This window comes from Staurois parvus, unplaced genomic scaffold, assembly GCF_062004578.1.
Source record: "Staurois parvus isolate SC_StPar_1 unplaced genomic scaffold, SC_StPar_1.0 ptg001620l, whole genome shotgun sequence".
In the NCBI taxonomy this organism is placed as follows: Eukaryota; Metazoa; Chordata; class Amphibia; order Anura; family Ranidae; genus Staurois; species Staurois parvus.
In genome coordinates this window covers 225282-250951 of record NW_028319416.1, presented here as the reverse complement: position 1 = coordinate 250951, position 25670 = coordinate 225282, and the positions used below count along the sequence as shown (strand labels likewise).

The 25670-nt window shown below is 43.3% G+C and overlaps 2 protein-coding genes across 3 annotated transcripts in view; one reads left to right on the top strand and one right to left on the bottom strand.

Moving 5' to 3' along the window:
• Positions 1 to 5141, top strand: part of ANTKMT (adenine nucleotide translocase lysine methyltransferase) — a 20133-nt gene extending 14992 nt beyond the window's left edge. Inside the window, exon 6 of the mRNA XM_089663068.1 lies at positions 1674 to 5141. Within this exon, the coding sequence (XP_089519194.1) occupies positions 1674 to 1862 (189 nt within the window). The 3' untranslated portion in view covers positions 1863 to 5141. The remainder of the gene's footprint in view (positions 1 to 1673) is intronic.
• CCDC78 (coiled-coil domain containing 78) lies at positions 4987 to 25670 on the bottom strand. Of its 2 annotated transcripts, XM_089663066.1 has the most exons (15): positions 25433 to 25666; positions 20539 to 20670; positions 19103 to 19189; positions 18829 to 19008; positions 17770 to 17928; positions 16787 to 16837; positions 15097 to 15185; positions 12654 to 12732; positions 11446 to 11571; positions 11007 to 11215; positions 9147 to 9321; positions 7253 to 7287; positions 6896 to 6971; positions 5605 to 5705; positions 4987 to 5470 (listed from the first exon to the last, which is right to left on the bottom strand). In XM_089663066.1, the coding sequence occupies exons 1-15, from the start codon at positions 25490 to 25492 to the stop codon at positions 5347 to 5349; spliced, it is 1683 nt and encodes a 560-aa protein (XP_089519192.1). In that variant the 5' UTR covers positions 25493 to 25666; the 3' UTR covers positions 4987 to 5346. The 2 variants fall into 2 exon arrangements, with proteins under 2 accessions (XP_089519192.1, XP_089519193.1); XM_089663067.1 differs by lacking the exon at positions 6896 to 6971 and having other exon boundaries at positions 25433 to 25670.

Below are 25670 nucleotides of genomic sequence, written 5' to 3'. Positions count from 1 at the left end.
TTTAATACTTGGTTGCAAATCCTTTGCAGTCAATTACAGCCTGAAGTGTGGAACGCATAGACATCACCAGACGCTGGGTTTCATCCCTGATGATACTCTGCCAGGCCTCTACTGCAACTGTCTTCAGTTCCTGCTTGTTCTTGGGGCATTTTCCCTTCAGTTTTGTCTTCAGCAAGTGAAATGCTCAATCGGATTCAGGTCAGGTGATTGACTTGGCCATTGCTTAACATTCCACTTCTTTCCCTTAAAAAACTCTTTGTTGCTTTTGCAGTATGCTTTGGGTCATTGTCCATCTGCACTGTGAAGCGTCCAATGAGTTGTGAAGCATTTGGCTGAATATGAGCAGATAATATTCCCGAAACACTTCAGAATTCATCCTGCTGCTTTTGTCAGCAGTCACATCATCAATAAATACAAGAGAACCAGTTCCATTGGCAGCCATACATGCCCACGCCATGACACTACCACCACCATGCTTCACTGATGAGGTGGTATGCTTAGGATCATGAGCAGTTCCTTTCCTTCTCCATACTCTTCTCTTCCCATCACTCTGGTACAAGTTGATCTCGGTCTCATCTGTCCATAGGATGTTGTTCCAGAACTGTGAAGGCTTTTTTAGATGTCGTTTGGCAAACTCTAATCTGGCCTTCCTGTTTTTGAGGCTCACCAATGGTTTCCATCTTGTGGTGAACCCTCTGTATTCACTCTGGTGAAGTCTTCTCTTGATTGTTGACTTTGGCACACATACGCCTACTTCCTGGAGAGTGTTCTTGATCTGGCCAACTGTTGTGAAGGGTGTTTTCTTCACCAGGGAAAGAATTCTTCGGTCATCCACCACAGTTGTTTTCTGTGGTCTTCCGGGTCTTTTAGTGTTGCTGAGCTCACCGGTGCGTTCCTTCTTTTTAAGAATGTTCCAAACAGTTGTTTTGGCCACGCCTAATGTTTTTGCTATCTCTCTGATGGGTTTGTTTTGTTTTTTCAGCCTAATGATGGCTTGCTTCACTGATAGTGACAGCTCTTTGGATCTCATCTTGAGAGTTGACAGCAACAGATTCCAAATGCAAATAGCACACTTGAAATTAACTCTGGACCTTTTATCTACTCATTGTAATTGTGATAATGAGGGAATAACACACACCTGGCCATGGAACAGCTAAGGAGCCAAATGTCCCATTACTTTTGGTCCCTTAACAAGTGGGAGGCACATATGCAAACTATTGTAATTCCTACACCGTTCACCTGATTTGGATGTAAATACCCTCAAATTAAAGCTGACAGTCTGCAGTTAAAGCACATCTTGTTCATTTCATTTAAAATCCATTGTGGTGGTATATAGAGCCAAAAATGTTAGAATTGTGTTGATGTCCCAATATTTATGGACCTGACTGTATGTCCATACACACATAGACTGGAATCAGCGTTTTTTGGCTGGGACGTTGTTTGGCTGGAGAAAAAACCCAGGTGAACAGGCAAAGTGACAGGTTATGTGTAACCGTCCCTCAAAATGAATGACATCAATTCACAAATCTAATCTTGCCCCTCAGGGATAGGTGTGTGTCTTGTTATCCTCTTGTATTCTCTCCCTGTCAGTTTTGTCAGGGCTTCAGTTTTTTTTCATGTCATCCAATGCCAGTTGCCTGGAGTTCAGTTTTAATGTCCGTCTACTGTTATAGCTCACGTTGTTGGAGGAGAAGATGCTGGAGGAGCTTCCTGATGATGCCCGTGTGGTGACAGGACGCTTTCCCTTACCGACATGGGCACCCAGTGCCATCATTGGAGAGGGCACAGAGAGAGCATGGGCCTATGATCTTAGGACTGTCCGGCAAGCCACGACAGCCAATCAGCATGGGACTGAGGTGTGACCGTGGACAAGCTGAATGATTTTTGCAGTTAACATCACCTCTGGGGTCAAGAACACCAATATGACATGGCTTGGTTATTTGGAGATTTGCTCAGAGAGGCCGATAGTATGGGTGCATATATATCTGTGGCGGACATATTTTATCTTTTATTTATGTGAGTATACTGTATCTGTGTATATCTCTGTGTATGCCAGACAGCAACACAATCCGACCTATTGAAAAAATAGGTCTGACTCTACATGAGTCAACGAGATGGCAACCTTTACTTTCTTGGCTTCTTAGATATTTAAAGCTAAAATGTGATTGGTTACTTCAAGTGACATCACATTTGCACTCATTGCGCAATAATATTTTGTCATTAATTTTAAAATGTAACTGCAGAAACTTCACCAATGGTGTTTTATGTGGTATTGGGCATCAGTGGCTGGGCCTTACTTAGGACACTATTAAACGCCAGTAAGGAGAACTCTGCGCTCGCCTGCATATTGAAGTTATGACCGGTAAAATAAAATCAGTATGTCAGTATGATATAGTTACATAGTTAGTCTGGCTGAAAAAAGTCAAAAGTCCATCCAGTTCAACCATAGGAAAAAAAAAAAAAAAGTTTGAATCCTACACCCACAGTTGATCCAGAGGAAGGCAAAAAAAAACCCCAACAAAGCATGATCCAATTTGCTCCTGCTGGGAAAAAATTCCTTCCTGATCCCCCGAGAGGCAATCGCATATTTCCTGGATCAACTTTACTTATGAATGTATAATATACAGGAGAAAGTAGCATATAATAGCAGATCTTTGAAAAGCTCAACTATCTCCTCCAGGAGGTAAATGTATACTGTAGCTGGATGATGCGCATGCTCATTGAAGCAATCTCTACACCTGTGTTAAGGCTAGGTTCACATCTGTGCGGGTGGTGCCACTGCAGATCCGTATGAAAATCTGTGCAGCTGCACCACCCGCACAGAGGAATGCGGACCCGCGGGCGGGTGCCATTAGTTCTAATGGAACGCCGCTCGCACTGGAAAATGCAACCGTACTGGGAACTGAGATTCTTGCGTGGGCTTTCCTTTGAATGACTTCATGAATATTTGGTTGTAGTCGCACTGTTTCTGAGAACTGCTGTACATCTGTGTTGCATGGAGTCACCCAACTTCTGGCCCCTGTGATCAGGTATTCCAGCCCAGGATGATTGGACCACATTCCACAGTTCTTCTCTATTTCTTGGTTTTGCCTCAGAAACGGCATTTTTGATGTCACCCCACAAGTTTTCTATTGGATTAAGATCCGGGGATTGGGCTGGCCACTCCATAACGTCCATCTTGTTGGTCTGGAACCAAGATGTTGCACGTTTACTGGTGGGTTTGGGGTCGTTGTCTTGTTGGAACACCCATTTCAAGGGCATTTCCTCTTCAGCATAAGGCAGCATGACCTCTTCAAGTATTCTGATGTATTCAAACTGATCCATGATCCCTGGTATGCGATAAATAGGCCCAACACCGTAGTATGAGAAACATCCCCATATCATGATGCTTGCACCACCATGCTTCACTGTCTTCACAGTGTACTGTGGCTTGAATTCAGTGTTTGGGGGTCGTCTGACAAACTGTCGCCGCCCACTAGACCCAAAAAGATCAATCTTACTTTCATAAGTCCACAAAATGTTGCGCCATTTCTCTTTAGGCCAGTCAATGTGCTCTTTGGCAGATTGTAACCTCTTCAGCACACGTCTTTTTCCCAACAGTGGGACTTTGCGGGGACTTCTTGCAGATAGCTTGGCTTCACATAGGCGTCTTCTCATTGTAACAGTCCTCACAGGGAACGTCACACCTTCTTTCATCTTCCTGGAGCTGATTGTTGGCTGAGTCCGCGCCATTTTGGCTATTCTTCTATCCATTCTTATGGTAGTTTTTCGCTTTCTTCCACATCTTTCAGGTTTTGGTTGCCATTTTAAAGCATTTGAGATCGTTTTAGCTGAGCAGCCGATCATTTTCTGCACTTCTTTATATGTTTTCCCCTCTCCAATCAACTTTTTAATCAAGGTACGCTGTTCTTCTGAACAATGTCTGGAACGACCCATTTTGCTCAGAATTTCAGAGAGAAATGCACTGTAACCAGCATGTCCAACATTTGCTGCCTTCCTTCCTTAAATAAGGGCAATCATTGCCACCTGTTTTTCAAAGAATGAATGACCTCACTAATAGAACTCCACACTGCTATTATTTTGAACACGCCCCTCAATGAGTGATTCAATGACACAGAATCAGCAGCATGCATGTCATGACTGTTGGGTCTGTTGGATTTCTATGATTCCACTACACCTGCTAGGAAATTATTTACCATGTAGAAATATAATTACACACACACACACACACACACACACACACACACACACACACCCCCCCCCCAGAAATATTGGGGGCCCTGCATTTCTGTCAGATAATGCACCACTTCACCCATTTTTTGGGGTTTTGTGTGGAATGTGTCAGATTTTTATATATATATATACATACCGTATGTTGAAATGCATTTTTATTACAAAATATTTGAAAAATATTTGTTAAAAAATACATTTCAAATATACTGTATGTCTTTAAAAGTACAAATCTACATTTTTGGAATTGCATTTACAAATATATGTTAGAATAACTTTTTGATATGTTTAAAAAAATCTGAAGAATATATTTTTAAAAATATATGTTTTAAAATATATTCTTCAGATTTTTTTTAACGTATAAAAAAGGGGTATGCCTATGAGGACATGCACCCGTCCTCGCATGCCTGTCAGGCTTGGATAAGCAGGTGAGTCCGTTCAGCCGATACGTCTATATTAACTAACATAGACGCCTGCATACAGCTCCACACTGACACGGCGCTCACATGCTGTACCGGTCTCTGCGCCCATGTGAATGAGCCCTAAGATGTAGCACACATTTTGTTTTCATGCACCTCGACTGTAGTTAGCCGATTTAAACAAAGTACTTTCAGAGAGTTCAGTAACCATCCAATAATCAGTGTAAGTGCCATTGCAGCTATTCGGGTACATATTTGGGATACCTCGGGTATCGGTGCCAAAGCCCTGGGACAAGGGAGCCACAATGTGATCATAAAACATAATGACATATTTGAATCACATATTATTGTTTTTTAATTTATAAAAGAAATATATACATATTTAAAATGTAATAACGGTTTTATCCATTTTATTGTTTTATATATTATTTCTAATATATCTGCCTTAAATAATGATATTTTTATATGACCAATAAATTCTTCTGAAATGTGGAGCCTTGTGATGGTTGATTTTTTTTATGGTATTTGTTGTATTGTCTGCAGCAACATTGATGAAGAAGGCCGTCTTCCCAAACACAGACCTTTTGGTTATAAAATAAATGGTGAATATTGGTCAGGTCAGCACCTGGCTGTGTTTTCAGTCCACGGTCATGGTGGCCAGCACACAGTACTGAGGGCAGTCACTGAATCAGGCAGGTCACATGTCATGGCTGCTTCTCCTCGCCCCTCTGGATTGATAGGAGTGAGGGCCGTCAGCGCTGAATGCCCGTGACCCTTCGCTGCCGAGAAGCTTACGTAAGCGCATTATCTCTTGTTTGTACCTGCAGAAAAAGAGAAAATTCAAAAAGTAGGTCCCACTGAATTCATCTTTATAACTAGGCCAATATAGTGTGAGTTTGTTTTCTACACTGGGTCAGAGATAGACATTTAACAGTTCATGTGAATGTGAACCCACCTTCCCAAGTGTTTATCCACATATTCCTGCAGCTCCGCCACCTGCTCCTCTGCCACCACGGCCCGCGACAGTAGCTGACTCCTCTCCCTCTCCATTTCCTCCTGGAGGGAAAAATAAGCATATAACCCAGAACTCAGCACAGGGATGGTTGGAACCCCTCATAATGGGCATAGTACGTATACAGACTGAGGAACTCGGCACAGGGATGGTGGGAACCCCTCCTAATGGGCACAGCAGGTTCATAGACCTGGGAACTCAGCACAGGGATGGTGGGAACCCCTCCTAATGGGCATAGTACGTATACAGACCGAGGAACTAAGCACAGGGATGGTGGAAAGCTCTCATAATGGGCACAGCGGGTGTACAGACCCGGGAACTCGGCACAGGGATGGTGGGAACCCCTCCTAATGGGCATAGTACGTATACAGACTGAGGAACTAAGCACAGGGATGGTGGAAAGCTCTCATAATGGGCACAGCAGGTGTACAGACCTTGGAACTCAGCACAGGGATGGTGGGAAGCCCTCATAATGGGCACAGCAGGTGTACTCACCGAGGAACTCAGCACAGGGATGGTGGGAAGCCCTCATAATGGGCAGAGCAGGTGTACAGATCTGGGAACTCAGCACATGGATTATGGGAAGCCCTCATAATGGGCAGAGCAGGTGTATAGATCTGGGAACTCAGCACAGGGATGGTGGGAAGTCCTCATAATGGGCACAGCACGTGTACAGACCTGGGAACTCAGCGCAGGGATGGTGGGACCCCTCATAATGGGCACAGTACGTATACAGAGCGAGGAACTCAGCACAGGGATGGTGGGAAGCCCTCATAATGGGCATAGCAGATGTACAGACCTTGGAACTCAGCACAGGGATGGTGGGAAGTCCTCATAATGGGCACAACAGGTGTACAGACCTGGGAACTCAGCACAGGGATGGTGGGAAGTCCGCATATTTGGGCACAGTAGGTGTACAGACTTGTGAACTCAGCACAGGGATGGTGGGAAGTCCTCATAATGGGAACAGCAGGTCTACAAACCTGGGAACTCAGCACATGATTGGTGGGAAGTCCTCATAATGGGCACAGCAGGTGAACAGACCCAATAACTCTATGTAGGGAATTAGCACCACAGGAACTTACTCCTGGGACCCTCCCAATAGAGTACCCTAATGTCAAAAGAAATTGTTGGTTGGTTCAACTCTCCAGTATCCACCAACTACTGAAATATCCAGTTCTGGATGGACTAACCCTTTAATTGATCATTTGGTCACGGTATGTATAGTACTGACCTGTGTATTGTGTGTGAATTCTCTCAGCTGTTTCCTGATCCCTGCCCAGTTCTCCTCACTCATCTCCCCTTGTAATCTGTACAGTATAGAAGATACATCTGTTAATATTGCTGTATACAAACATTTCTCAGTTCTATCTCAGTAGCAGTGCTGGTCGAGCGGATATATTGTGGGGGGATGAGCCCATGAGAACGATGTATGATGCTGGGTGCCATTTAACCCAGAAAACTGAGGACATCTTGTAGTAAAAAAGTATAACTGCGGGAGACAGCAACGGAGATGAGGTGAGTACTGCAGCCAGAGCTTCATGGGAGACTTCTACAAAAATATAGCCCAGAATTTGACTTTAATACTTACTTTTGATTGGATGTTGTATTTTCATTGATGCGTCTCTGCAAGTGAGATATAAGACAGTTACCAATCGAAAAAAAAAAAAAACACATTTCTTAAAATGTACCGTGACCATGACTGTATAGTTTTCAAGAGACAAGTCATATCCGTGTATGCAAACACTTCTGCCGAGTCTGCTTCACAGGCTATTCACAACACAACAGCTAAATACTGTGCAGAAAAAACCTGCATTTACAGCCCCTAGGGCACCAGCTGCTGTCTGCAAGTGTCAATTAATAAGTATTAAGTGCAATATTTCATATACTCCAGGCCAAAAAAGAAACCAAGATATGTAGAAAGCAGTAAGGGCACCGCACCATTGGCGTTAGCGTCCACAGTGGTCTTTTTTTTGATAATCAATAGGGTAAAAATGGGCAATTATTACTGGTGCTAACACTCAACATTGTATTTACAAGCATTTTCCTATTTCTCTAAGTCCAAGCATTTCTGAAGCTGTACAATATGTAAGCCCTGATGAAGGGGATGTGTGTCTCTTGAAACTCGTCGGCTTTCTTATTCTATTCAGTATCTAATAAAAAACCACCCTGGACTCCAACACCATTGGTGTGGTGCCCTTACTGCTTTCCACTTATCTGAATGTTCCTATTTATGTTTATATCTTTCTCTGAATTAGTCATTTATTCAGCAGTGACGCATGCGCAGAATGATCTCAACCAATACTGAATGACTACATTTTGCATGCACTGCTGCCATATGAATGACCCATTAAGGAGATGATGTAAAAAAAAAACAGCAGTGTGTAGTCAGCACCACTAGTTACACATTGCTGATTTTTACTGGCAGTGACTGCGTCCATTTACCTCCTCCTCTCCTACTCCTCTTACTGTAGGGGTCCCCCAAGGTTCTGTCCTTGGACCTCTCCTATTATCGATCTACACCTCTTCCTTGGGTCAGCTGATAGCTTCCCATGGCTTCCAATACCATTTCTATGCTGATGACACACAAATCTATCTCTCTACTCCTCAGCTCACCCCATCAGTTTCCTCTCGTATCACCGATTTACTAACAGACATATCAGACTGGATGTCACACCACTTCTTAAAACTTAATCTCTCCAAAACTGAGTTCATAATATTTCCTCCCCCATGTGTCGCTTCCCTGATTTCTTGGTCAGGATCAATAGCACCACTATCAACCCATCCCCGCATGCCAGAGTGCTAGGTGTAACCCTGGATTCCGAACTATCCTTTCAGGCCCACATCCAATCCCTGTCGAAATCATGCCGCCTCAACCTCCGCAACATCTCCAGAATACGCCCCTTTTTAACCAACGATACCACAAAGCTCCTAATTCACTACCTGGTTATCTCTCGCCTCGACGTCCGCAACTCCCTCCTCATTGGCTTACCTTTACATAGGCTATCTCCCCTCCAGTCCATCATGAATACTGATGCCAGGCTCATCTACCTTACCAACCGTTCAGTGTCTGCTACCCCTCTCTGCCAACCCCTCCACTGGCCTCCCATTCAGTGTTCTCCACCCCTCTCTGCCAATCTCTCCACTGGCCTCCATTCAGTGTCCTCCACCCCTCTCTGCCAATCCCTCCACTGGCCTCCACTCAGTGTCCTCCACCCCTCTCTGCCAATCCTTCCACTGGCCTCCACTCAGTGTCCTCCACCCCTCTCTGCCAATCCCTCCACTGGCCTCCACTCAGTGTCCTCCACCCCTCTCTGCCAATCCCTCCACTGGCTTCCACTCGCCCAACGAATAAAATTCAAAATACTAACAACAAATTGTGTTTCTTAATCCTAAATATAACAAAAAAAATACTTTCTAAAACATAATATAGTCTTTTTAAAAACCTGTTTTCATTGTCCATGGCTACACCAGTTTATACTGACCTTCTCCTTTAAATCCAGGATCTTGTTCTCCAGTCGAGCCTTGTCCTCTCGCAGTCGGCTTAATTCCAAGGCGGACTGACTTTGCAGCTCAGGGTCAGTGATAGAGAAATGGTGCTCAGGGGGTCCCGGGTCCACTTCACTGCTTCCCAGAGCCTGAATCTGCTCTCTCTGCATGCTGTAAGACAAAAGTGCACACATATAATATTATGGTCTACATCCATTTCAGCCAGGATTGTCCCATCACTATATTTTGTCTGAAGGTTGTTTGTAGAACCTCAAAACAGGCTCTATGGCAGATCTTTGGTACAATATGTGGACTCAGACATGGCAAATGACTCCTTTAGTGACATAGATAAGAATGCTTGCAGTGCCACTCAAAGCTGAGAAGGAGGCTCTTCCCTAGATTCACAAGGAAGCAGGGTTTTGATGTGTCCGTATACTAAGGGTATACCAGAGGGTAACTCCCACATTAATAAAGAGACCACCACTCTGCCAACCAGCCCATGCTACATAGAAGTGAGGAGCGGCCTCAGTCTATATGTTTCTGGTAAGCCACCTCCTTCTGATGTGGTTCACCCCAACCACCGGGGCTTAGTCTTAAGTGTCCTTTAGTGGCACAGCTTAAAGCCCAGCTTTAGTCATAAAAATAGATGTCCAGTCAGATGGACATTGTACTTACAACCTCAATTTTCCAGTTGCAGCAGTTGTTATGGGGTGTCTAAACATGACTGTACAGGCCAATAGGCATCAGAGTTAAAACTGGCCATACACTGATCGAAATTTTTTCAGCAGGAACCAGCCGAATTTCAGCCAGTATGGATCTTTCTCAAATGATGGACAGAAGTTGAACATTTGATTAACTTCTGTCGAAGGGATATTTTTAATCATTTTTCTTAGATCAGCGACTGCAGTCAGGCAGCTGCAGTTTCTTATCAATGTATTCTGAAGGGTGCTAATGTCAGAATACAATGGGGATGTGGGGGGCGGGGGTTGGGGAATTCCTCCATATACCTTGTTTGTGGCTGAATGATAAAAAACTAATAGTGTATAATCAGCTTTAGATCCAGTGCACTCAGTAATCAGCACTCATTAACAGACCTAGTCAGACAGGCCCCCTTTCTCTCTCTCTGCAATACAGGACGCTTGTGCTAAGGGGTGTGGCTATTACTCAGCTCTGCCAGTACAGAGCACTGCAGTGGGAGGGCAGGAAGTTGCCTTTTCACTAAGGGAAAATATCTTAAGGTCAAGGAAAAATCGGCTGCAAATTATAACATGCTACAAGCAGTGGTGTATTTAGGTTTTGTGCTGCCCTAGGCAACACAAAAATCATCTGCCCCACTGGCACTGACCAACACCCTGCCCCCCACCTGGGAGAAGCTTCCACTACCCCCCCCCCCCTTCCCCAGTGATAGGGAGAAAGACACTCATCTTCACAGCTCCAGACATTCCCGGGAACAAGAGTCAGGTTCTACATACACCATCAAGCAGCCCACAGCCTCTCTCATATCCCACCTAGTTCCCATGGAGTGCATGTCCCTTCTTTCATCCCTTCTTCTGGTGGGAGGTGCTGCCCCCCTAAAAAATGCCACCCTAGGCAAGTGCCTTGTTTGCCTTGTGGTAAATACACCCCTGGCTACAAGGGGAGCAGTGAAAGAGATAAAAAGTTGTGAGACTCCAGTTTTTTTTTAACAACAAAGACAAAACGGGGGGCTTTCTTGATAGGTTTCAAGTTGCAACTTCTGCCCACGTGACCTAGTGCTGTCACAATGGTGTGGTTGATCATACAGTACTGGAGATGTTGGTCCTTATCTGTAGTGAGAAACCACCCAGTGTGTCTGACTGCTCATCACCCCCTCTCACCGATAGGCAATGAGAAGGCTCTCGTGTTTTTTGACCAGATTCTGCATCCTCTTTTTGTACTGTCGAGCGGCGCTGGCGAGCTGCTCCTCTCTAGATCTGTGTGAAGCTTTCATGTCACTCAGCATGCTGTCCACATATTGCTTCAAGTGAGCAGGCTCCAGCTGCGACCTCCCAGATGTACCATTTCTCAGATTCCCATCCACGTATTCCTACATATGAGACAGAACAAACTGCCATGGTCAGTACCAGTACTATACAGTATGTCCCACAAATAAGAGTTATGGAATTCAGGATTAGAGGATTATCATATTATATGAAATCCAAGAAAAAAGGTCTATACCAGACTGTATGTCCAAGGTTGTTGTAAAGGAAACCTCTACATTAAAAGGCAATTGTACGTACGTTGTATGACAGGGTTGTGATGTTTATGTATACTTACAGCCAAGTCCTGGATGTAGCGGTTGAGACGGGATCGATATTCTTCATTCAGTTCCTTTAGCTGCAGCTGGAGACGTGAGTTTTCTGCCTCAGTTTCCTTCATCTGGCTCTGGGAGGTCAGGAGGACCTGGAGAAGGAATGGTGTTATTATCATCATCATCACTGATGTCCACGTTATGGAAATAAAGGTCCCTCCTTGGATCTACCCATGGTCCATGAAGGTGCCATTCACCCAATCACAGCAAGGCAGCCTTCTTGCATGTATATACACTCATCGGCCACTTTATTAGGTACACCTTCCTAGTAACGGGTTGGACCCCTTTTGCCTTCAGAACTGCCTTCGTTCTTCGTGGCATAGATTCAACAAGGTGTTGGAAACATTCCTCAGAGATTTTGGTCCATATTGACATGATAGCATCACACAGTTACTGTAGATTTGTTGGCTGTTCTTCCATGAACTGTTGATACAAGGCAGGATGGATCCATGCTTTCATGTTTTTTACGCCAAATTCTGACCCTACCATCTGAATGTTGCAGCTGAAATCGAGACTCATCAGACCAGGCAGCGTTTTTCCAATCTTCTATTGTCCAATTTTGGTGACCCTGTGCAAATTGTAGCCTCCGTTTCCTGTTCTTAGCTCACAGGAGTGCCACCCGGTGTGGTCCTTTGCTGCTGTAGCCCATCTGCTCCAAGGTTGGACATGTTGTGCATTCAGAGATGGTATTCTGTATACCTTGATTGTAACGAGTGGTTATTTGAGTTACTGTTGCCTTTCTATGATCTCATATCAGTCTACCCATTCTCCTCTGACCTCAACACGACATTTTACACACAATTACCACTTGCTGGATAAATTCTCTTTTTCTAACCATTCTCTGTAAACCCTAGAGATGGTTGTGCATGAAAATCCCGGTAGATCAGCAGTTTTTGAAATGCTTAGACCAGCCTGTCTGGCACCAACAACCATGCCATGTTCAAAGTCACTTATATCCCCTTCTTCCCCATTCTGATGCTCGGTTTGAACTTCAGCAAGTCGTCTTGACCACGTCTAGATACCTAAATGCATTGAGTTGCTGCCATGTGATTGGCTGATTAGCAATTTTTGTTACAAAGTAATTGAATAGGTGTACTTAATAAAGCGGCCGGTGAGTGTATATTTATGAAACTGGATTATTTCATAATCTGCATCTATTGTACAGAACACTTACCGCCGACTGTTCAGCCATCTTCTGCTGGGTGTTGCGAATAGCCCTTTTTGCCTCCTGTAGCTCTTTACCCATCGCTACCCTGTTGGTGGATTGGTCAGAGTTACCTTATAATAAATGTATAGGCTAACAAAATTCATATGGGAATTTTTAGTTTCTAAATACATGAAACACCAAAGACACTGGTCCAGGGAGCAAATGAGCATAACTAGGTCAACCAACAGCTAGTCAAAGTTAGCAGTCACACCAACAGAAATCCATTTAACTCCAATATTATACTTGTTGGCCACATTGAAAGGTAGACAGTGGTGTATTTAGGTTTTGTGCTGCCCTAGGCAACACAAAAATTGGCGCCCCCCGCAGAGAGAGCCTGACCGACAACACCCCAGCCTCCCACCCAAGAGAGCCTTCCACTACCACTGCCCCCCATACACCAGCCACCATCCCCGTGGCGAGAGAGAGAAATACACTCACCTTCACAGCTTTGGACATCCCTGGGAACGAGAGTCGGGCTGTACATACACCTTCATGAAACCCACAGCATCTCTTGGAACCCACCAGGTGCCCATGCCGCATGTGTCTTTTCTTCCGTCCCTTCTTCCAAGGGGCAGTGCTGCCCCCCTGAAAAATGCCACCCTAGACAAATGCCTTGTTTGCCTTGTGGTAAATACATCCCTGAAGGTAGACACATTATTTTTGCCGACAGTGCAGCTACATGAGGGTCTTCTGGGATTTAGGGGGTCCCAGCATTCAAATCCATATTATGCTGGGACCCCCTCCCCCTATCTCGTACACCTGGCCATTGCCTATTCATAGGGCGGGTGGAAAGGTCATGCCATATTTATGCACCAGGTCTGTAATATCTAAGTGATGTTGTGCAGCGAGCATCTCCTGATTGGCATTGATACAGTGAGGAACAGAAGTATTTGAACACCCTGCGATTTTGCAAGTTCTCCCACTTAGAAATCATGGAGGGGTCTGAGATTCACATTGTAGGTGCATTCCCACCCATTTGTCTTGCACTGCTGAACAGAAGTATTTGAACCCCTGAGAAAATCAGTGTTAATATTTGGTACAGAAGCCTTTGTTTGGAATTACAGAGGTCAGACGTTTCCTGTAGTTCCTGACCAGGTTTGCACTGCAACAGGGATTTTGGCCGACTCCTCCACACCGATCTCCTCTAGATCTGCCAGGTTTCGGGGCTGTCGTTGAGCAACACGGAGTTTCAGCTCCCTCCAAAGATTTTCTATTGGATTTAGGTCTGGAGACTGGCTAGGCCTTATATTGGATATTATGGGCTGTGAGAGAGTTCAGAACACACAAGGACTATTGTTCACCTGCACTTATCTCTCTATACACCGTGAATACTTGTTGTCATTAACGGAGCTGGGGAGAATTGTTTCCACACAGTGACCCTTTGCTGACAATGTCCACCCCTGCCCAATTAAACTGTCAGTTTAAATCAGTTAAACACCTTCCAGATGCATCGATATAAAAGGCATTTAAAGTCTCACATTGTATTGCCTTTGGATAATAGGAAAGAAGGAGTGCCCATTGTCCAAAAGAATGCACTTTTGATGGTAGATTAAGAGGCATTTATTGAGAATATCAAAGATATTGCTGCCCCTGGAATGACAGCCGTAACTCTGTTAGTTTTTCCTCTGAAACCTTGAAAATATATCATCTTTCCCATTTAATAGCATGCAGCAACAGCCCTGAAGAAGGGAGAGTCTTTTATTCCGAAATGCGTTGGCTTGATGTACTTGTTGATATTCTCAATAAATGGCTCCTAATCTTAATCAAAAGTGAATTCTTTTGGACATTGGGTGCTCTTTCTTTCCTATTATTCCAAGTCTACGTGTGGAAACGACCTTAAGGCCATACCAGAAGGCAGCAGCCCAAACACTAAAAGGCCAGTATCGAGCATTGGGCACAATCAACTGGAGGGACATCTCCTTACCCACACAACCACCCACCTATGACCAGTGACTGATCCAGTGTGGTCTTCATCACAAACATTTTATTGCCTTTAGAAAGCAGCCTCAGTCTGAGTAGAAAAGGCCATCCCCTGCCAGTATACTGCAGAGAAGGACTCTTGCTCTCTGTGTGGAAGCAGCAGTCTCTCCGCAGAGGTCAGGCATGCCCCGTACTGAATCAGAGCTAGAGTGCTCCAATAGTAGAGAGCATGAGTGTCACTAAATACAGAGCTATAGGTGTTCAACTGCTTTGCAATTTCCACAAAAAAAGAGAAAAGGAAGTTAGATCACTTCACCTACTTGCCACACGTGGTTGGCTTAAGGGTAGACCACCATACACTGCCTTATACATAATCTCAGTAGTGTGACTGAACTCAGCCCGCTGGATAATATACGTAACGTCATTGGCCTGTATTATTCCATAGGGGGCTTGATGTGACTTAAACAGTATGTTCACAAGTAAGACTTACACCCTTTCCTCCAGCTTCTGTTGCTGAGTGTTGTGGATCTTCTTCATGCTCTCAAGCTCCTCCTTGATTTCGTCTTGATTCCCGAAAAGCTGTAATAAAATAATCATTGGGGTAACGGTGTAGAGGATTCACACTTGTCTTTTAAAAGAAGCTCTAGTCAGTTACAAAAAAAATTAAAAGTCATCAGCTACAAATACTGCAGCTGCTGTCTTTAACACTTACCAGTCCAGGGACCCAGCGCTATCATCACCTGGGCCGGTTCTTTGCCAGTTTTTGGATCCCTGGTGCCGCCATCTTGCTTATGGGAAGCTAGCATTAATTTCCTAGTGTTTTACAACTGAACAAACTACCCGATACAGGCATGCTGGGTGTCTGCACAGTGTCCTGTACCTATGAATGGCCAGCCAAAGGATGAAAACTGACCACAACATAACAGATCAACTTCTGTGCTTTGTGTGGTCAGTTTAGAAGAAAAGTGACTGGCAGGATCAATCAAGTACTTCAGATGGAAGAAGTACATGAAAATGATAGAGACTATAATTTATAAAATACACATACAGAATGTGAACACACATTTTTTTGGGGTAACATACACTTCAAGTTCTTTCCTCCATCTTATCACCTTCCTAGCAACCTTACACATATATATATGGCAGCATGGAGGTTGGCCTTAGTTTGTGCTGCCATACAGTTCTGGGACAAGGTCATCTAGCACCCAGGGCAAAAATGTCAAACGCCACCCCCCACCCCAATGTATGAGCATTGTGTATCAGAAAAAATCCCCTCCCAAAAAAAAATTCAAGCACTGATCTTCACACTTACCCCCTAAGCAAAAATTCCCTCTTCCAGTACAAATCCCCCCTCCCAGCTCAAATCTGCTCCCTCCCCAAATCTCCCCTCCTAGCACAAATCCTTTACCCCTCAAATTATCCCTCTGAGCATAAATTCTCTCCCTCCTCCAGATTCCCTTCTCCCAGCACAAATCCCTCCAAATCCTCTCTCCAAGCATTAATTCCCCCCCCCCCAATTTATCCTAGCTCAAATCTGCCCAATCATCCCTACTAGCACAAATCATACCACCACCCCACCCCCACCCAAATCCCTCTTCCTAACACAAATCCACCCTCCTAGTACAGATCCCCTCCAAAATCACCCCTTCTAGCACAATCCTCCAAATCCCCAACCATGCCCAGGGTAGTCGCCCCTCCTGCCCATCCCTTGTTCCAGCCCTATTGCCATACACTGTACAGGTATATACGTCATTGTTTAGCGTTCAATCAGGCACCCCCCAGCACTATGATCACACTGCCACTGACAGCTCCAGGTCACATAATAATGATCCAAAGCCAGTAAGATGGGCTCCCAATCTCGTGATCACCGTGACAGCCAATAATTGGTTTTCATATTAACTGATCGCCCATTTTAGGAATTGGAGTGGATGGGTAGTTACCTCTATTTGGTATTTTCAGTATTTAAAACTGTATTCTACATTTCCTTTGGTCTATGGTTCTTTTTTGCAGGAAAAGCAATCTAACTGGGCAGTATAAAAGTATATCTTTAATAAAGAAATGGCACACTTGTTGCTTGCTTTCAATGCGACCATTTTCCCTGACTCCTGGTCCTTCTACACAACATCGTATTACAAGATGAATCCTTTACAGTAGAGAATCGGTATGACTTCCCAACCTACACTTCTCTCTAGTTTTCTCCTTTCATGTTCAGAGGCAACAAGTTCTTCTGGCTAAAAAGAAGGAAGCAAAAAAATTAAATTATACATATCTAAAAACATTTCTATAGAATATTCATATAGTATTTCCATAGTATATTACATTTTTATATTATTAAAATTGAATCCCAGATACGGCTACTTTTGCATAGTTACAATGGTCCAGTGTGGATGAATGCAAGGATGCATTTGTCAAGGTGATGAGAGCAGGACGGTGAGGTCACAATCACCCCCTAGTCCAATCAGAGGACAGCTTGCGTTTATTGAGAAAAATACAAGATGTTCTGTGCCAAGCAAGCACTCCCCTGTGTTTACTATGCAGCAGGGCAGCTGTTTGGCATGGGACATGAAAGACAGCGGCAATTTCTGTAGTAGTGAAGACTATTGCAGAGATTCTCTGCTTTTATGGCTGTCCCATTGGTATGACATATGCATACTGTGACAGACCCAACTGGGACAGGGGCTTTTGAAGGGGACTGCAGGCTAGCCTATTGCCTGGGGGGAATTTTTACTTTGGATTCAAGTCCATGTGTGGCCAAAACAAAATCTGTATCCTCATCCTCCAGTTCTCAGAGTCTGTGTGTTTCGGGGGACACATGGACCTGAATCCAAAGTAAAAGTTCCCCCCAGGCACACACCTACAAAGAATAGAACCCCCTCAGATGCCAGGGCACATGGTCAGTATGTAAGGGGCTAGCCTGCAGTCCCCTTCAAAAGCTCCTGTCCTGGTTTGGTCTGTCACACGTACTTACATTTGTTCAAGCTGGACCAAGGTAACTATTTCATAAAATCCATATTTAGCTTTAAAAGTCCACAAGGGAACAATAAAGATGTTGATTTGAAGGATTTACATTTGCTTCAAGTGAAATCCCTTGGCTAGTATGTGAAAAACACTATGAATTAGGCAGTGCTAAGTATTATTGGTCATACCAGACTGGTTCCTGTACCTTGATCTTACGTGCCGACAGGCGGTCCACCATGGCCCGAACCCTCTCCAGCTCCATGGTGGCCTCATCGACGAGTGCCCGAGACTGAGAATAGTTCTCCTCATTTTCCCTCTTAGCCAGGTTCAGGAGCTCCATACTCAACTCATCATTTTTGGCCACCTGTAAGAATAGACATGTAGTGTTAGCCAATAGAGCACAGCAGAGGCAACAGCCTAACCCAAGGCATCCAATCTTCTTTGAGTTTACTAAAAGCAGACAACTGAAAAATGAATTCCGGGTGCTTGCTATTGGCTACTGCACTTTGTACTTGCTAATAGATGGACATAGAGATCTGGAGAGGAAGGTAAAGACTGCTGGGTGGATAAGGTCACTTGATGTCAGCAAGAGATCAAAGGAACAAAGTTCAGAGTGGGTAAAATAAGGACTCCATTAAAGTGATCTTGCCATGTTAGAAGTATGGGGCTGCCATTGCTGGTTTCCATCTGAAATTAGATTGTTGCCTGACTGTGTCTGGAATTACTAATTTTTGAGCATGCTGGTGATAATGAGTATCCGAATTCCTCTTTTTTATACTTGATCCATGTCAGAATCTCAAGAAGCAATGAATAGAAAGGCAGCCAGTCATCTAGCAACCTCCATGCTTCTCTCATGACAGGTCTCCATTCAACAGTGTTTGTGTATGAAAATCTAATATGTAAAAAATTTACCCGCCATTATTATTTTAGAAAAACTTTCTGTGAAAAATATGTGGAGTTTATGGTACTGTTGCATTTCCGTCTTTCACGTACTGGGGCCAAAATGTGACGTTTAACATTATGCATGTTACTATTCTTCTTCCTTAACGCTTGCACATGCAATGCATGGTATCCAAGAGACTGGGTACCAATACCACATTTTCAGATACAGGTGTTAATTGGTTGTATTCAGTAAAAGCAGCTTTTATTTTTAAACAATATCCTGGTTTTCCATAATTCTTCCTTCTTTAGGGACTAATACATGTCAATTTTGGTAGTTCATCATTTATAGTACATGTTTTTTTGCCTACAAGAAGCTTCTCACCTCTCTTTCATGCTCTTTGCTCAGGGCCAGGTAGTTGCTCTTCAGAACTATGTACTCATCAGCCAGCTCCTTGCGGTTGGTCTCCACCGAATGTAGACGTTCCTTCACAGCTTCGTACTCACCTGTCAACTTCTCCTTCTGAAGTTCCAGAGTCATTAACCGGTTCTCCATTGCCAGGACCTAGGGCAGATATAAAAAAATTCTGAATGGTTTAAAGTAAAAGTTGAAGTGGACTTAGGTGTCCTTGCCATTATGCATTTAAAAATCAGCTTACCGTGTTCTTCAGTTCAAAGGTCTCAGCCTCATAATGTTCCCTTATTTTGTTGGTCTCTATCTGAAGTTCAATGAGCTCCTTTGAAATCTACAAAAATAGATATGTGTTGGAAGATGATGGAGAGTCAAAAAATCTGCACCATATCTGACATGGTTGTTTATGGGGGTGAAGGGTTTGGCTCCAACATATTTATCATATTTAAAAGCCTACATTACTACTCCCCAAAAAAAGATACCCCAAACCTCAGTCTAAATCTAAAACTTTAACCAAACCTTACCCTTAATTTCCAACTAACACTGAACCCAGACCCTTAAAGGCAGGCTATACTGAGGAGGTCTATCAGAATGAGGGAAAGAAGACTGAAAATGTTTGCCCAACGATAATTATTTATAAAGCACAGCTTGAGACAGAATTTTTTTTTACTTTGTAAAAGAGTGGGATTAGAACTTCTGATTACACTGGGCAGATTTCCACTCACTGTCACAGCAGGAAAAGAAACGAGGAAAATAAGGGTCACCAGGACAGGAAAGAATGGACCACAATAAAACCTGATCAGTGCTGTAACCTTTCCCCATTGCACTAAAAATGTTTTTTTTTTAATATTTGCTGCCTATGTTCCCAGCAAAGACATTTCCCATATCATGCTCATCTGATTTCCTGTTACTGAGACAGGAAGAGATGGGAAATCTCTTAGTGGGAACACAGACAGCAATATAGACCAAACAGAAGTTCAATCTTGTCCAAAACAAGAAAAATATTTACTGAAATTGGACTTTGAAACAGTTAACCTTTCTACACTTGGGGTACCTGTGTATGTTAGACTCTTTCAGAAAAAACTTCTAAGAATGAACAAGCAAGCTTCTTAGAACAAACTGGGCCTGCTTAGACCACAGGTCAAATGTACATATCCAGGTACTACGCTTATCTGGCACCAATGGGTAGCCCAGGTACTTTTTGATCATCATTCCAGATCCTGCCTTCTGCCCCCCAATCTAAAAAGGAAGAGAGAGAAGAGAGACGTTCCTCCAGCACTCACCTTCGGAATTAAAGCAGCTGACCATCCCTGGAGACATGGTCAGGAAAGCCCAGTGTCGTCCTTGTGTGGGAACAAGAGTTGGCCTCTGCCTACACCCTCCAGCAGCCCTCAGTGTCTCTCGGATCCCATGGGGGAGCTCAGGCAGTGCCTCACCTGGTCCCCATCCTCTGTCACCTGCCTCGTGTGTCCCTTCTTCTGGGGGGCGGTGTTTCCCCCCTAAATAATGCTGCCCAAGGTAAATGCCTTGTAAATACGCCCCTGACTGCACCCCAATGAAATTTCATTGTGTCCAGTAACCTGAGGTATCCATCACAAGCCACATCACATGGTACATCATGCACCAGTCACTGGTTGGTGACCTCCCTTTTACACTACGACCCATGATAAATCACACCTATACCTTTAGCTTTTCTTCTTCGCTAAGGACCAGTCTGGAGGACAGATCAGTCTTGGAGCCAGCCAGTTTCCCCATCTTCTCCTGCAACTCGTTCAGCTTGGCATACAACCTCTCATTGCGATCCAGCAGTTGTATCTGAGGGGGAGAGACAATATTGAATCACTGAAAAAGAATAAATATTGACAAACTTACGGAGGAGTAGTGCGGCGTACACACCAGAAAAAGCTAAAATTGTATTGTAAATTGGAATTTCTGTTGGAACATTTGCAGGATTTACTGTCTCCCTGCTCCCCATGTGACAGCACTGGGCTAAGCACAAAACAATTGCACAGGAAAATTCTGATGCAAAGAAGCATTGCTGTTTACACGAGTACAGGGGGCGTACAGCCATTCACTTCTATGGCTGGCTGTACGCAACACCTGCTGCTCCTCAACTGAGAAAAGATGTGTTTTTATGCTAGGCATATTTTATGCTAAGTATAACTAAAAGGCTATTTTATTTTTTTAAATTAGATAGAGTGGAGAGGGATTTAGAACCCCTGTTGGGTTTAATTACTATCTGTGGTCCCATTAAGGAGATTCTCCCTCTCTATTTTCCCTATTTACTGTTATCATTGAAAGTGAAAGTAAATCCCAATTTTCCAATGGGGACAATAGCTCTGGTGACCTGGGGGGTCCCAAGGAATTCACTTTATTTGGAGGGATTTCCTCTCCCTTCCTATTTTGGTTATGGGACAGGAAGTGAAGGGGAATCTCCCCAATGGGACACAGATGGTGAAACCCCCCCAAAAAACTGACAGGGATTAGACCCTCCCTTACATGATCCAAAATGAAAAAGAAAGGTTTGCCTATAGTTCTACTTTAATTCCTTCCATGTGCATGAGACCTTCTGAGTATTTCCAGACCTGTTCATAAAACATTTCTTGTAAATTATGTTTTGATCTCATTGTGGCGATCGTGGCGTCAGACTCCTGACCTTCTCACCAAACTCGTGACTGAAGGACTAGCCAATCTAAAACTGCGATGTCATGTTTGTATCAATGCCACACCCAGCTGCACCCTGCACAACGATTTTCCAGCTAAGGGACCACCAATCGATGTACCGGCAGCCTGAATGCGATTGTTACTGGGTCAGGTTAATTACGCAATTAACCCTTCACACTGCCACCACCTCCTTTTTGTACAGAAAAAGAGGAAACTCAGTAATAACACTACTGATGGTTGAGATAATCGTCTGTATAGCACTGTCACCAAAGACAGGTTATACAGAGGGTTAAACAAACACAGTAGCGCACCTTTAGAGGCAGGAATGCTTAAGTTGCAATAAAGAGCTATAGAAACAGTTCAACACTTTCATAAAGAGAGATTTATTACTAAAAGGTCAAAAGGGTGCAATAAAAATATTTATAGAACAAAGATGTAACCAATATATATATAAATCTACAGAGAACAACAGCACAGCAAAGAGGTAACAGAAAGGAGATTAAAGGGTTAAAGTACTTGCCAATCAGCTTTGGGTTTGCAGATCAAGTTTCAGAGCAAAAGGGCACGATGTCCCAAATGGTCCTGATGTTAAAAGGGAGAATTCTTCAACTTACTCCCTTAGGCCTGACAGCCCATTTTGTAGTCCCGCAGCGGGGGGGTCTCTAAAGCCAAGGACCAATGCTTCATTTAGGGAGGGAAGGTCTGGGCGTAAACCTAAACTAGAGCCAAAATCTCTCTTAACTCATATTTTGGCTAACAGCTTTTCCTATGCACAAGTACCATTCCACCCGCGGGTAGATTAGTATGCACACACATCTGAGGAACGGTTACATATGAAATATGAAATACATATTTGAAGGGTTCAAGAGATGTAATTTTCTGCTGTCCTAGGTATTCCAGTCAGGGAGTGTGACCTATCAAACTGTCTTCTCGTGGCCAACCTGAAGATATACCTGGTTTTTATGTAAGTCTCTCATATTCCAAGATATGAGACATAGGGGAAAAATGGATTTTAAAAGTGTTATCTAGGCTCTACTCCTCTGGAATGTGTTTGAACTCAGGAGAAGGCTTGGGTGATCTTTTTACGATGTGCTAGATGGCACAGGTACTTTGGACAGCGAGGCCCCAGCTCCCTTGGGGGTTTTATAACTCGGGGCTCCCTGCTGTGCTCAGGCCTCCTGTGACACTGCCAACACACAGGCCATATGTCACTGTGGCTGAACAGAGAGGAAGAATAAGAACGAGGGGGATATGTTTGTACAAGATGGAGGATCCTTTTCCAAGATGGAGATTGGAGCCAAAATGGTTGAACCGTGGGCATGATTGCTACACTCATATGCAAACATTTAGGCTGCATTCACACCTATCAAAAATAATAAATAAAATTCCCACCTCACTTAACAGTCAGCCTGCAACAAAACCAAATTGACCCTGTCCAACAGTTCATGTTAAAAACAAGGGGTTTAGTTTGCACACCTTTAAAAATATTTGTATAAGCTGCAGTGGCCACATCATGGTACCCCAGAGTACTGCAGTCCTAAATAAAGGTTTGCCTTTTATGTCCAATTCATGCAAAACTCCACGTAATCCCAAGGGGTTCACATACTTTTTCTTGCAACTGTAGGTTGGGCGGCTGCCATTTGTTTGTAAAGTTGAAGTGGATCAGTATGGGAACACACTGGGTACCTTCAGCTGCCATTGTGCTCTTGCTGTATGTCCCTGTACCTTTAAGGAGGGGTGGGCTCCCTCCAGGCATACCTGCCCTTAATCAATCCATTATTATATACGTGCTCTAACTTTGGAGAATCTCAAAATTTATAGAGTTAGGACCGCTGTCCATGATGAAATAGAAGACGTGGTAACGCACGTGGTCAGAATAGCACTAGTTGCATAGCTCCCGATGTACACAGGACGATGTCTTTTGGCACACTGACTTATGAAGGTCGGTGTTCCATGTGACTGTGCATGCCACCTTGTGATGCCATCTGTTGGTGTGTTACAAAACTAATCTCGAAACCTTTTGATAACACCTCGTATTAGGCATGCATCTATACCGGTATCAGTGCCAATACCAAATATTTTCACGAGTAAGGAGAGAAACAGACAGGGAATTCTAATCCCTGATGCTTTCTCTCCTCTCCTACCATTGAGAATATGAAGCAACTGCCACCACAGTATACATCCCCAATGTCCACTGTGGGAAACGTCCCTGCACTGCTTCTGGGTGAGCTCAGGCTTTGACAACCTAGGTTCACACAGAAGCAGCGTGGAAACCACATGTGATTTGGATAGGAATCACATTCTTGTTCCAACAGCATGCTAATCTTTGCGGTGCAATTTGCGGCCATACATTTTGTATTGATACAAATCGCACCGCAAAGTATCGGTAATTGGTATCGGTGAGTACTTGACCAAAAGTATCGTTACTCGTACTTGCTGATAAAAAACAAGTATTGGTGCATCCCTACTTCGTGTGTGTGTATCAGGGGTGAACTGACAACTCACGGAGCCCCCGGGCAATAGGGGATCATGAGGCCCCTGTGTCCTTGCCCACACTGAAAGCACACCCAAAAAAGCCTATAAAAGGTACCAGGGGAATTTCATGGGGCCCCCTCCTGCCCCCGGCCCCATGGGCAGTGCCCGAGTGCTCGAATGGTCAGTCCGCCCCTGGTGTGTGTGTATATACAGTATATATATACATACAGGCGTACCTTAGTTTACAAATTTAATTTGTTCTGCGGGACTTTTCCTATATATAGCGAGACATTCGTAAACCAAAACGCGGTTTCCCGCAGGAATGCATTGAAAACCAATTAATCCGTTCCAGAGGTCAGAAACAAGTTTCAAAAAAGTCTTTTTTTTTGGTCAAAACTCTTTATAAAGTGCACTTTAAAGGCACAAATACTGTACAGGGACATGATTAAAAAACAATTTGTAAATGCATTGAAAACCAATTACAGTATTCCATTCCGGAGGTAAGAAAAAAGTAAAAAAAAATGAATCTGTTGAAAACTCTTTATAAAGTGCACTTTAAAGACATACAGTAAATACTGGACAGGGATATGATTAAACAAAAATTTGTAAATGCAATTTAAAACCAATTAATCCATTCTTATTGTGGAAAAAATTTGTAAACCTAGGCATTATTTTCAATGGATTTTTACTTGTAAACCGAGGTATGCCTGTGTGTGTGTATATATATATATATATATATATATATATATATGCTACACAAATTGATGGCACTACATAAGTACCTGTAATAGTAATATACCTTCAACTAAATGTTGTGGGAAAGAATTAGGGAAGTCAATGGAAGAGGGTAACATGGTGATGATAATCTCTTACGGAAATACCAATTAATAAAATAAAAGTATAAGAAAATGTTAAAAGTTACAGCTTAATTGTTGATAAAAAGTTACAGCTTAATTAATAGTTAATATAAATACATAAAAGACAAAAAATAGAGAAGGGAAAGGAGTAACAGGATGGTGATAATCTGCTGTGGAAATACAAATTAATAATACTGTAAATATCTAGAAAATATAAAGCATAAGAAAATAAAAAACGTTAAAAGATACAACAAAATTGTTAAGTCAATACAAATACATAAAAGACAACAAAATAAGGAAGGGAAGAGGGAAACAGGTGATTGTAATATCCTACTGAAATATCAATTAATATTAAGAAAAAAATTAAATAAAACATGTTAAAAGTTACTAAAAAAATAGTTTTGCTACTCGAAATACTTAAAAGACAACAAAAATGTGATATTATCAAGTAACCCTGTAAAGCAGCATGCAGTACTTTGTGATCTTCCAGGGCAAGGTTGCAGTCTGAAGACTCCGCAGTTAAAAAAAAAAATTCAAAAAGTTTCCCCCTGTGTGTCTTTTTTTTTTGGTGGTCTACTCACATTTTCATTGCTCAGCTGTCTGACTTGGTCCTTCAGAGGGAAGTCTTCTGAGGCATCCATGAGTTTAGGAGAGGGGAAAATCTGACGGTTGGGAACAATTCACCTGGGGCAGATCTGTTTACTGTAGAGGAAGGGGTTGCTATGGAGGCTTCTCTTCTGGTGTGAGTGACTCTCAGCAGACAGGGAGGGACAATGGCTGGAAGAGCGACTCACACAGCAGCAGCAGCATCACACTGCA